Below are 13,817 nucleotides of genomic sequence, written 5' to 3'. Positions count from 1 at the left end.
TAGATTTCTGGACTGTCATATTCCTTTACATCATCCCTAGATATTCTAACTCTAGACTGACCCCTCTCCCAGATGACAAACAGAACACAGCTCTGCTAATTGGGAAGGAAAAAGAAACACCGTCTTCAGGTTGGCACAAATGTTTCCAAACATCTGTAATATTCACAGCCTATCCCCTGACCCCCAGAAATATTTTCCAAGATTCTGTTGAGTCCAATACCCATTCCACTACCCAATCTCTATACCTGATTTATAATTGTGATCCAGAACGATTGTAATCAGTAACAGAGAGCCCTCCCCCATCCCCAAAGTAAGAGTTATAGGTCATAGTTTTGCATATCAGCTGGTCTGGAGTCAGAGTCCACGCCTCAACCCCGTCCAGGTACACAGCTCTGTGGTAACCTCCATGACTCTTTCAGGGGTTCAACGTCCTTACCTAATGTCCTCATCATAAGTCGTCCCTAGCAAAAGGGCTCTGGAAGATGTAGTAAAGGGAAATTAGTTCAGGAGTCATTGAGAAGTCTGTGAAAACCTACTTTGTGTTTAAAATATCACCCAGCATACAGACCTTAAACCTTCTAACTTCTGACAAAGAACTTTGCCTTTCTACTTAGGAAGTCAATAGAAAGGGAGAACTCTCAAGACAGGAGCCTCCTTCATGAACGCAGCTAAGTGCTGAGAGAATGTTAACCACCAGGAGAGCACGGAGTTCATCTTCAGTCAATGGACGTGCCTTGGAGCCAGGGAATGGTTTAGAGAAAAGGACATGGTACTCCAGACCTGCATGTGTGAATCTGGATCAACAGTGACCACAGAGGACAGAGAAGAGAGAGGAAGAGACTCGTGAGGCGCCACAATCACTTGTCTCATGGTTAACTGTCAACACAGGGGAGAAGGGGGTCATTGGAAGAGATACTACAAGACTCCAAGCCAAGTGGGCCAGAAATAAATGCTTTAGCAAGCATAGCAGTACAAGTTTGGGCCCTGGTGCAATTCTGGTGCCACTTTGTTTTCAGTGACTGGGGCGCATGATGTTTAGGAGACCATTCTTCCAGAGGCTGAGTTCATACCATAACCCACTTCCCACCTCTAGTTTGGAGGTAATCTCTTGACCTGCTATTGAGGTTTAAGGTGAACTGTTGTGGTTGATCACTACTGTCACAGGTCTTCCTTTCATGTCCCTCTGTCTTACACTTCCCACGCCCTCAGCAACCCCCATTCTTCTCACACTCCACATTGTCAGGCTCTTTTCTCCCTTAGTTCAACTCAGTTGACTGTTTAAAGCACCAAATATATGACAGTGCGGTTGTTTTAGGAAAACGTAGTCCAGAGGTCAGGTATGTAGAAACTTTGTGAAATGATGGAATGGAAACAGAAATCACATTATAATCATGGCCCTGAACAAGGCCATCTGAGGTGAATGATCTGCTGTCAGAATAAAGTATATAATGTTTTCATATGCAATGAAGCATACCATCTGACAGAGAAAGAGAATAGGAAGGGTCCAAGATAGCAGTCCTCAATCCTAGATGTCTATTAGTGTTATCTGGGGGAACTTAAAAAATGCAGATGCCTGGACTCCATACCAGAGATGTCCATCGGGTAGAAATGGACTGGGCATCAATGTTTACAGTCTGCATGAGTGATATGAACGTGCCGCCAGAGCTAAGAATCACTGGTCTGAGAGCTCAGCTTATCCAGTACAGGATGATAGCTAAACGTGCAACCAGCTCAGAGAAAATGCTGAAAACCGATCACTGACTATGTCTGCATTCCTACAGTTAATGTTGGCAGAGCCTGAAACAAAAAGAGAAAAAGTGATAGGTAGAAGGACATCATTTGTGTCCCCTACATCTAAGATTTCTCTCTTTCAAATGTGTTGTTTTGCAATTCACATTATTTAGGCCCTGAGACACCAAGACAAACTGACATTGATAATATAATCCATCATCAATAAATAACTCAAATATTATTGCTGTATAATAATTTTATTAAAGTTTTATGGAAAAAACCCACAACATTTCTGTATGTGTCATGTCATATAATTTCCAGGTGTGTTAGAGTCCGGTGACAAATTACACTCGGAGAGCAGCTTTAAAATCCACTCCTGTATTCCACTCCTATATGAAATATTGAAAAGCAGCTCTGTACCTCAGCATTAAAGGTTACAAAAAGCACCATTTAAAAGAGGACTCACATATTTAACTCCCTTCGAATTATAGTCGTAGCTCTCCTTTCTGACAGACACAGAGCTGCACTCATTTGAAATGCTGCCATGTAATACCAATCAGCATGCTCCAATTTACCAAAATTCAAACAAGTCTGATATGTGAGACCCACGCAGAGATTAGGACTGACCAACAGCAGTGAGCTTCGGCTGTCCCAAACCACAAGCTGGGTTGGGTAAGTGTTTTGTGGAGGGGAACAGAAAAGAAGTAAGATCACCAATACCTAATATATTACTTAATGTAGGTATCCGTTGACCATTTAACCTGACACCTACAAAATCCATAGTGTTTAGTATTTCACACCCGTCTTACTGCAGAAGTGCTGTGCTACATACAATTAATTCAAGTTAACTCCAATTAATATTGAAATTAATAAAAAATTAATTTGTAATAAAGCTTATTCATTTCGAAGCACAATTGAGGAAAGCAAATCAAGACAAAGCCCAAACTGGAATCCCAGGATTCCATTGCTAAGAATTGGGCTCTATAAGTAATAGACTTGAGTTTTTCTGTTTTTTTCTTCTTTCTTATAATTTAAAAAAAGATTTGGCTTTTTACTCTACAAGTCTGGGTTCATTGCAGAGATCACAGTCCTTCCATCTCCAATTGTGGTTGGCACTTAAGGAGAGACAAACGCTTAGATCCAAAGAGTTTTGAAAGACCCTAGTTGCTACCTTCCCAGGTCCTCCGTGCCACGGGTAACTGGAATCAGCAGCCCTGGTAGAAGACAGCAAAAACTGGGCTTTAAGGATGAATCGGAATAATGCAGGAATACATTGTACATCTGCTGTTAAGCCCATGCCCCAAACACTAGAATGTGAGAATGTAGAAATCTCTGAGAACAGAATGAATTTCAAACACACACAAACATAGACTATTGCATATCATTTTTAGTCGAGGTCAAAATTATTAAAGCCCTATTTCCCCAATTAAAAGCAGGGAATTCTATTAGTATGTCTTCTTCATTTATATCCCAGATTAATATAAACCCAGTCTAGAGGTATCACTTCTTTCCAAACTTAACTTCATTTTAACAGCATACACGGAATACTGCCACTTTTCAAAGTTTTTATCCCAGACCCATTAGATCTACAAGAGACAAGAAAGAACCGGAACAAAGTGAATGGGCCTGGGTTTGTAGGATTCTCACAAACTTCTCTTGGATTCTTCTTTTACAAAGTCTCTCCACCATACAAGCATACGTTTAAAAAGCCAACACTACTGAGGTCAGGTATGCCCTTCAGGGGTGTTGCCCAGAATGGTTAAATCCCATCCAATTCCAACCTTAAGGGAGGCTAATAATCATGCTGTGGAATTTCTCTGTACCAGCAGCATGACTAACCCATGTGTTTTAGGTAACGTCTGACACACTGGTAAAGTCTGCCGGACACATGAGCTTAAAGCAGAATAGAGAGGAAAGGGAAGTTGGTTATACACTGATTCTGTACGGTGAGATCCAAGGACACCACCGTGTGGTGTCTGATTTAATTTCTGTTTCAAAGAGGACATTTCTGTTCTACGTTATTCAAGCCTTTATTCTCCTATCATTACTCCTCAGCTCGGACCCTCTTCTCTTCCCCACAATTCCAAAACCATGCTGCAGTTCTTTAAGGGTCAGCCCCTGTGAAGAGCTATTTTCTTGTTCTGCCTACTTTGACTCTGTAAAATTCCAACAGGCAAAATAAAGGCTAAAAAAGATTTTTTTTGCCTTTAGTCATTTTCAAAATCTGTCAAACTCTCTCCTGCATAAAATTAATTATCCCTTTAATCAATATACAAGGAGGAATGAGTAGTACTTTCGGTTACTTCCTTCTCTCCCTCCCTCTTCCAGGCAGAGTGAGACAAGGCCTCTCAGAACCATGAGATATATCAGCCGTATGGAAAAGGGACAGGGCTGGAGGAGTCACCACCCAGTTCCTCCTACCCATTCCCTTCTATGCCAGCTGGTATGCTCCCATTTCACATCTGGCTGAGAGTTACCTCAGAACATGGGAAACTGACACCCTCTGCACATTTCCAGATAGAAAGATCTGAAGGTCACTAGCACCAAACCCTCTGTCACTGGAGGCCGACCCATTTCACAAAAGCCTTGGGCCTGAGAGAAATTGAAGAGATCTCTTTTCCTGCCCCACTCTACTGATAAACCTGTGTGAAGTAAAAATTTTCACACATGAACACATAGATATTACATTTTGATACTGTTTACAAGAAATATGAATATAACAAATTTCATGTAACAACCAAGATTTTGAGTCTTCCTAAGTGGCCCACTTATTTAATGGGTATTGGATAAAAACAAAATTCTAGTACAACTGAAGACGGTAAATCCTGAGAGTTTTGTAATAGGCTCTGGACTGGATTTTTAAATGGCACACTATTCAAAAAGTGTTTGGGACCATAAAATGTTCTCCACAAAAGCCTTTTGCTGCAGAAGGTGGCCTCGGATGGCTAAAGTAGTATTTGCTCTTAGAAATTAACCACCAAAGCATTTAGTTATTTGCATCCCAGCAAAACAACAACCCCATAGCTTACTCTATCACACCTGGAACCCAAGAGGTCTACAGGCCCAAAGACAACTGTGTTGTCTGCTTTGCATGGGAGACAGGAGGTAGCTAACCTGACCTGGAGGTGCGCTTTCAGTGTGGCTAGGCTCATCTGAGCGGTCAGGGAGTCTCTCATTCATCAACAGTTTAGCCTCCTTTAGTGCTGAATATTTGCCTTCTTATCTGTAAAACGGAAGAGCCCCAGCCACTTGGGCAAAAATATTTTATCTCTGAACCCCAAAAGTCGATTGAATATTTTTCAGTTCACAAATGGAAATCAGTGACCCCACTTCATCATCAAACACCTTTAAAAAGAAGAGGCCGGGGAACAAAATGATCTTGTTAACACTTGGTGCAAAGCATGATGCTTTTCATGATTGGGAATATAATAAGAATACTTTCTTGTTTCTTGGCCTAGCAAATCTTTAAAATGAGGGAACCTGTTAGGTGCATCAAGTTCAAGGAGTTAAATGAACCTGAGCAGTTTATCTAAAGCAGTGTTTAGTGATGTGTATATGGTTGGCCATATTAATCTAAGACCACGGAGGGCTAGACTAGAGAAGAGAATTTGAAGAAGCATTTATCAAAAGCCTGAAATTCTCCAATGCAGTCTCTTAAGACCAATGAAAAGGCATTTTTAAATTAAAAAAAAAAAAAATGCAAGCACATAATCTTTCAAGGATGAAAGACATGAAAGTACTCCCTGGTTTCACTCCTACTTTCAGAAGTGTGTGCTGAGAGGGAAAAGACAGAAGTAGGGCCAGGCCAAGTGGGAAGACTTTTGGGAATTTGCCAATACAGCCTCAGCCTTGGCACCAAACTCAAACAAAAAAGCAGATGTTCTGCATTCTGCCTGTCTTAGAATGCTGAGATATATTTTCTTCAGAAGTTAAAGCAAGCACTACCAGGTGGCCTGGGCCTGTGCTGGGCTGAAAAGACCTTCTGGCAGCCCTCGTCTCCGGGGTGGGTCAGGTGCCATAAAAAGTCGCTTACCCAGTGAGTTTTGTGTTAGAGAGGGGTCAGGTACGGGAGGCTGTTAAAGGAAGAATGTGAAATGAGAGGAAAGGGTTCTTGTGAGGCATCTGGTATCATACCAACAACACAGACTGTGCCACATACTCTGGGAATACAGAGAACCCATGCAAGAAAAACTGCCCTTGCGATGGGGCAGCGGTAAGTAGGGCAGCTGTCTAGCACAAGCCCATTCCTTGGAGAGCCAAGGTAGCAGTGATAGAACCTCCGCCTAGCAAGGATCCTAAGAGTCTGCTGTTCTTTCATTTTAGGAAAAAAGCTTCCTATATAATTATTCCTGCAGCGCTCCCAAATAGGTCTTGGTGAAAACCCACAGGCAGAGATAATACTTCTAGCTGGGGCTAGGAGGCTTTCATGTACCTTCTTCTCATATGTTTATATATTTTTTTCTTAAAATAAATTCCGTGAACTCATAAAGCTCTCATCTGCAATCAAATGCAAAAGCAGAGCATCCTACTCAGAGGCTCTGAAACACACATATCAGCCTCAAAGCAAATCAGCCTTCCAGTCTCAGGTAAGACTGGTTCAGTCCAGAAAGGCAAGGGAGATGCTTCTCCTGAATCCTTGAAGGCAAGAAGGGATCCCTTCAGATGGGCTTGTATAGCAGAGTAGTAACATACTTCTTCTTGTAGCGATGGGTTGCGCTGAGGACCATCACACTGTCCTGCAAGGAAAAGAAACACACGCAGCTAATTCATTAGCTAAGACAGTAGTAGGTAGCTCTTTCAAAGCCTTCAGTCCTTCACAGTCACTCACTTTTAACAGAGACAGTTTGATATAAGAGAAGAAGATTGGCTTTGGAGTCAAATCAGTTTCAGTTCCAATCTGATTCCTATGATTATTCTACTTGTGGCCTTGGGTAATCTACTTAGTGTGTCTAAGTCTTTTTATCTCATTGTTGCAAAAGATAATACCTACCATTAACGTGCCTCTGCTGATTACATGACAACATCTGGCACAGTTGCTGACATTTAAGTGCTGAAGAAATATTAGTCTCCTACCTTGCTCCCTTCCCTACTTTAAATTCTAATATTGGGCTTTAAACTAGCAAGGAAAAGAAAGAAAGAAATATCCTGGCATCCATATCTAGAAGAAAGTCGTAAAGACAAAGAGAAAAAAAGAAACAATCCTTCTGAAAAACAATTCCCAAGTCCCAAAGCAGGTCTAATTTCCATTTAATCCCGGGGATAATTCAAAAAGTCCTCTCTGATTTAGAGGGAACCTAAGAATCCCCCTCTATCTTTGAACAAAGTAAACACCAAAATCCTCTTCAGAAGGACACTCAATCCAATGGATCAATTCCAAACCACCTAAACAATCTGAGAGAATCAGGAATGGGTCAGAACCAAGCTGAGCCACAATAATCAACACCTTCACCTGAGTCAGAACCAGTATGAAGAGAGCAAGAGGCACCATTTCCCAGGCTGTGTTACAGACTACTGATGTGCCACAGGAGGAGGTGGCAAGCCTATGCATATTAAATGACATCCAAAAAGCAGTTACAGGAGGCAAAATCCGTCAGATCCCAAATAACCCAAGCAAATCCAATTTAGAACCAGTGTGTCCTTCCACCTCCCCCCAGGCTGTATTATCCACAATGAACGCTTCTCGGGTTAACATTCCAGAATCATGTTGACTAACATGATAATATTCCAGAATCAATCATGTTGACTAACTAAAGCCTAACTATGACAGAAGCAAGGCAGGTAAAAAATTCACTCGACACTTCCACAGGTTTTGTGGAAATGAGGACCAGGTGAGAAAGACCATCTTGGAAAGACCTGGCATGATGATAATACAGGAAAGAACATGAAGTCAGCATGGAGGGCTGGACCTCAGTCCTGCCTCTGGTACTTACTGGCAATTTGACCTTCTCTGAGCCTTAGTTTCTTTATCTATAAAACAGGGGTTAAAAATAATACATATCTCACAGATTATTATAAAAATTAAATTCAATAATATATTTTTAAGTGTTACGTAGTACCACATAATTTGTTAGCTGTATCCGTGATTTCCAAAATCCAGCTACACATCCAAGAAGTAAAAGCAGCTTAAAAAAATAACTAGGGCCCATCCTGGGTGCACTTATTCAGAATCTCTAGGAATGGAACTGTTGAATCTGTATTTTTACTAGGACCCATCCTGGATGCACTTACTCAGAACCTCTAGGAATGGAACTGTTGAATCTGTACTTTTACTAGGGCCCATCCTGGGTGCACTTATTCAGAACCTCTGGGAATGGAACTGTTGAATCTGTANTTTTACTAGGGCCCATCCTGGGTGCACTTATTCAGAACCTCTGGGAATGGAACTGTTGAATCTGTACTTTTACAGGAGAAGCCCAGGAGACTCTGATGATAGCCTAGTTTGATAAGCACAGAGCTATATAACTTTATTCCAATAGCCAAACCACAAAGACATAACAAGACAGAATAGAATGGCTATTTTCAACTCAGACTCTAAAGCAGCAGAAAAACCAAGGAGGACTCTAGATTTAAAGGGGACCAGGCAAATCTGGTCACATTTCTCCATTACCTCGTGTTTAGGAGACATGTAAGCCCCTAAGCATATATGAATGGGGTACCCGAAAGTAGCTCAATTCTACCTGTAAAAAAGTGAGAGCCTCAATACCACATTCAAAGCATTCTTTGAACTGGAAGCTAAACCTGTTTTTTCTGCAGATGAAATCCTGTACTATGAACTCAAACTTAAGTAGCTGGTATAAAGATTCTAGTCACCCAAAAAGTAACTGGGCAGCAAAAAACTCCTATCAGAGGGCAATACAACCAGCCAAATCACAGAGACTGAGATTTTAAAACAACCTAGTGATTAAAAAAAGAGAGTTCTTCCATAATTTGATCATTACTACCAGCTCCAGCTTCAGCGAAACAGCAGAGAAAGTAACCACTGAGAACGTATGTTGCCCTTGTCCTCTCGTTCCAGGGAGCCCTATGTAGAGTCAGGGTTACCACTTACCTTAATAGACAACGCATAGAGATGGTTCAGCATAACATGGTTGGGCTCAGGGAGTAAGGCTGGGTCACACTAAGAGAAAGGGAAAAAAATTACTAAATGAAATTAATGCACAGACAAACCAAACAGCTTACTCTTCCTCAGAGCTCTTTGGGATGTTGAGAAATTTAATCTAGAATGTGTTATCTCTTTTTAATAATGTACCCTCTCCAGTATGTATCATTGATACAATCCTATTACAGAAAATTAGAAAAATTATCAGTCCAGGGCAGAAATCCTAAGCTTCAGCATCTCTCTTCCTTAAGAGAGCTAAAATAAAAGCCTTGCCCACAACACACAAGGAAGACTTGTGTTACAAGGCAAATAATCATAGCAGGAATCAAGTAGATTGAATAGGGATATAAATTATATACAAAAAAACTTTTGGCAGGGCACAGTGGCTCACGCCTATAATCCCAACACTTTGGGAGGCTGAGGTGGGTAGATCATGAGGTCAGGAGTTCAAGACCAGCCTGGCCAACATGGTGAAACCCTGTCTCTTCTAAAAATACAAAAATTAGCTGGGCCTGGTGGCGGGCACCTGTAATCCCAGCTACTTGCTTGGCTGAGGCCGGAGAATCACTTGAACCTGGGAGGCAGAGGTTGCAGGGAGCTGAGATCACACCACCACACTCCAGCCTGGGTGACAGAGCAAAACTCGGTCTCCAAAAAAAAAAAAAAAAAAAAAAAAAAGGTTTTATAATTCTATTGTACATCCCCAAATGGTAACTACTCCTTCATGTTATGTTCAAACAGAAGTCTATAGCTCTTATCCTGATTAGATTATGATGAGGAGACAACTACACATTTTTATGTCAGTCCCTGAAGAAGCTCTGACTCAGCACTGGAAAAAGGAAATCTGTATTGTTATTGATATGTGTATGATTCATAATCTCAACACACCTCTGTAATAATCCTAACCTCTAAGATTACTGAACTTTGGTCCAAATGGTCATAGACCCCTAGATCCCCCAGTAATACTCAGCATACTCACAGAAATATTAGTGTCTTTGTTAAGAATAACTTGAAGTAGATGAGGAGGAAGGATAGGAGGAGATTTGAATCTTTCCTCAGATCGAAACACATACATTTCTTGACCATAAGGCCCTGGAGGTGAGCTGGAAAGGTCTGAAAGATATTTACCCAAATATGAGAAATAGTTGGAGAATTAGCAAGAATGCATGGAAAAAGCTATCAATACATGGCACCTAACATTAAATATGGTAGAAGTCCTGGATCACAAACCTGTGACCTGTTGGATCTACAGCTGTAAGGTAACCAGAGGAAAAATCTGAGTCCCCTGGACGTAAACCATGGAGCTCCTCAACATGGCAACATGATTTGGGAGACAGACAAAGAGATGAAGAGTCAAAGACCCAGGCTCGGGGAAGAGCTACTCCTTTTCTCAATTGTAGGACCTCGGAAGAATCCCTCCACAAAGGTCAGTTTCTTCACAAAATAAAAATAATCTTTGCCTTATTTCATGATGTTTTTGAGGAAATCAAATTAGGTAATGGATGTGAAGATGCCTTGTAACTTTCAGACAATGTGAAAAGATTAGATTTTTTTTCTTTTTTCCAGCCAAACAACAAGCTTATAAACTCCTACGACTACGGACACAACAATGATTGCAACAATGACAAAATGTATAAAACCGTCATTAGGGAAATGCAAATTAAACCACAATAATCCTACCACTTCATACTCACAAGGATGGCTAAAATCAAACAGCAGACAATAACAAGTGTCAGCAAAGGAATGGAGAAACTGGAAGACTCATGCTATCCCCACTACTAGTAGGAATGTAAAGCAGTGTAGCCAGTTTGGAAAATAGCTTGGTAGTTCCTCAAATAGTTCAACATAAAGTTACCATATGACCCAGGAATTATACACTTGGGTATATACCCAAAAGAAATGAAAACATATGTCTACACAAAAACTTGTACACCAGTGTTCATAATATTATTTATAATGCCAAAAAGTGGAGACAATCAAGGTGTCTATCAACTAATGAATGGATGAACAGTATGTCCATACAATGGACCTTTTTCAGCCATTAAAAAAAAGAGCAAAGTACTGATACACGGCTACAACATGGATGAACCCTGAAAACATGCTAAGTCTAAGAAACCAGTCACAAAAGACCACATACTGTAGGATTCCACTGATATGAAATGTCCAGAACAGGCCAACCCATAAGACAGCAAGTAGATTTGTGGTTGCCAGAGACTGAGAGGAAGAGGGAATGGGATGTGACTGTTAATGGGTACAGGGTTTGTTATGTGAGGGATAAAAATGCTCTGAAACTGGATAGTCGTGATAATCACACAACTCTGAATCTATTAAAAATTACTGAGTTGTACACTTTAAGAGTGAATCTTATCATGTATAAATTACATCTCAAAAAAATGAAAAAAGTATGCAGATGAGAATAGAATATACAAAAATGATGAGAACTATATTATGACAATATCTTTTATTTAAATGTTACTGTTTCTTTTTTGAGACAGAGTCTTGCTCTGCCGCCTAGGCTGGAGTGCAGTGGCTTGATCACGGCTCATTACAGCCTTGACCTCCTGGGCTCAAGCAATCCTCCCACCTCAGCCTTCAGAGTAGCTGGCACTAAAGGCATGTGCTACCATGCCCGGCAAATTTATTTTGGTAGAAACAGGGTCTCACTATGTTGCCCAGGCTGGTCTCAAACCCCTGGGCTCAGGTGATCCTCCCACTTTGGTCTCCCAAGGTGCTGGGATTACAGAGGTGAGAATTCATTGTAAGAACTAAGTTCCAGTGTTCCATTGCACAAGAGACTGAATACAAGTAACAATAATGTAACAAAATAAAATAGCTGGAAGAAAGGATTTTGAACGTTATCACCACAAAGAAATGATGAATCTGTGAGATAATGAATATGATCATTACCCTGACTTGATCATTATATATCATATAAATGTACTGAAACATCACACTGTATTTCATAAATATGTACAATTGTTATGTGTCAACTAAAAAATAAAAAAATACATGTAAGGCAAAAGGAAAAAAAGTAAAAGTAATACTCTGACAATAAATAATATCTTAAAAATATATAGAACTTGAAACTTCAAAGTATTGTACTTTGTTATTTCATCACATGATTCACAAAATACCCCTGGGAAGTACATAGAATAGTTTTTATTGCCTTTTCATCAGAAAAAAAAAAAATACAAATTGGTTATTTGCCTAAAGTTACATACATGGCTAGAGAGTAAATGAGTGCACACTAAAATCCATTATCTGCAGATTCCTAGTACAAAATGGATTATAAGCATTACCTCAGTAGATTGGGAAATTAGGGAAAGGAGGGAAATATCAAAAGTATGTTACGTCTTCTCTATACATAATTATGATTACATGTCTATTATTTATTGGTTACTTTGCCAGAATCATGCAATACACAAATTAGTCACAAGTGTTCTCATAATCTAATTCAGCATTTTTAAACCCTTTTAAATTATTATCCCACCAGTCAAAAATAATGTCCAGTTTAACCTTCTGAGCTTATATGATGAAAAAATTTTTTAAAAACTTTCCTCAACAGATTATCACACTATTGATAATTCTTTTTTCTTTTTCTTTTTTTTTTTTTGAGACAAAGTCTCACTCTGTTGCCCAGGCTAGAGCAAAGTGGCGCCATCTTGGCTCACTGCAACCTCTGTCTCCCAGCTTCAAGTGATTCTCTCGCCTCAGCCTCCGGAATAGCTGGGATTAGAGGCACGCACCACCAAACCTGGCTAATTTTTGTATTTTTAGTAGAGACAGGGTTTCGCCATGTTGGCCAGATTGGTCTTGAACTCCTGACCTGAGGTGATCCACCCACCTCAGCCTCCCAAAGTGCTGGGATTACAAGCGTGAACCACTGTGCCCAGCCAATAATTTCTTTTAGAAACAGCAAAAACCAGCCTTCTCCCTTGAGATTCAAATATGTTCCACTTAAGGTACTGTGCCTACTCAGCTGAGATCACCGAGAGTTTAAGTCCCTGGTTTTACTGTGAAGAAACTCAGAATGAAAAGGTTGAGAGATTTGTTCATGATGGCAAAACTAGTTAGTAGCAGAGGCAGGCTTTAACTCACAAGAGAGAAATGTGCTCACTGGCAATACAGTGCACAATTCTTTAGATAGTCTCAGCTCTTATTATAAAGTAACAAAATGGTAACTACAGGTGTGGTTAGCAAAACACTGTCTGATACTATAGCAATTTTAAGTAGAGATGAAGGTCTTGGATCAAATAATATTAGAGGAAACAAACGTGTAAAGACCTTTTCCTCTACCAAAGACTTTTTTTCTAACTAAAAACTTACAAAATTTCAATTATCTACAACACAACTGTTGTTGGGGATGGGGGCGTCTTGTTTTTGAGGCGGGACCGCGCTCTGTTGCCCAGGCTGGAGTGCGGAGGCTTAAACATGGTTCGCTGTAGCCTCAACCTCCTAGGCTTAAACAATCCTCCCAACCTCTGCCTCCCAAGTTGTTGGGACCACAGGCATGTGCCACTACACTCAGCTAATTTTTAAAAATTTTATGTAGAGATGGGTCTTGCCATATTGCCCAGGCTGTGGTTCATTTTTTGTTTTTTTTAACCCTTTTTTTTTTCTTTCACACTTTTAGGGCCTCATAAAAATCATGAAACCGCTAACTGAGCTCTCAAACCGGCAGGATTAAGATGGGGCACATGGGACAAACTACCGACGTGTATCACCTCTGCTGGGTAATATCGTCGAAGGTCAGTGGAAAACCTGAAATATCACTAGAAATAGCTTTTCAAACTATGGGCTGTAGCCCATTAGTGAGTTATAAAAGATAATGTAGCAAATGGAGTATATCACATGTAATAAGGTAAACATTATACCATGAGACTTTTGTTAGTGTATGTGTGTGGGTGTTTGCAGCAAAGAAAAGACCTAAACTTACAGGAGAAATCTCAATCTCAATCTCTCAATCAATCTCTCTCTCTCCCCCCCC

At 40.3% G+C, this 13,817-nt stretch overlaps 1 protein-coding gene across 5 annotated transcripts in view; it reads right to left on the bottom strand.

The window, feature by feature from the left end:
• Positions 1-1,969: 1,969 nt before the first annotated feature.
• The window catches only part of PRKAB2 (protein kinase AMP-activated non-catalytic subunit beta 2), a 19,789-nt gene continuing 7,941 nt past the window's right edge, over positions 1,970-13,817 (bottom strand). For 3 of the 5 annotated variants that reach the window (XM_037733694.1, XM_017515204.2, XM_017515206.2), the window contains 4 exons: positions 9,810-9,943; positions 8,780-8,848; positions 7,662-7,698; positions 1,970-6,467 (listed from right to left, as the gene is read on the bottom strand). In XM_037733694.1, the coding sequence (XP_037589622.1) occupies positions 6,235-6,467; positions 7,662-7,698; positions 8,780-8,848; positions 9,810-9,943 (473 nt within the window). In that variant the 3' untranslated portion in view covers positions 1,970-6,234. The remainder of the gene's footprint in view (positions 6,468-7,661; positions 7,699-8,779; positions 8,849-9,809; positions 9,944-13,817) is intronic. The other 2 variants (XM_037733695.1, XM_017515205.2) reach the window with 1 other exon arrangement.

The sequence above is a fragment of the Cebus imitator genome, unplaced genomic scaffold (assembly GCF_001604975.1).
Source record: "Cebus imitator isolate Cc_AM_T3 unplaced genomic scaffold, Cebus_imitator-1.0 Scaffold543, whole genome shotgun sequence".
In the NCBI taxonomy this organism is placed as follows: domain Eukaryota; kingdom Metazoa; phylum Chordata; class Mammalia; order Primates; family Cebidae; genus Cebus; species Cebus imitator.
The sequence above is the reverse complement of the archived record's forward strand: the minus strand, read 5'-3'. Positions and strand labels throughout refer to the sequence as shown.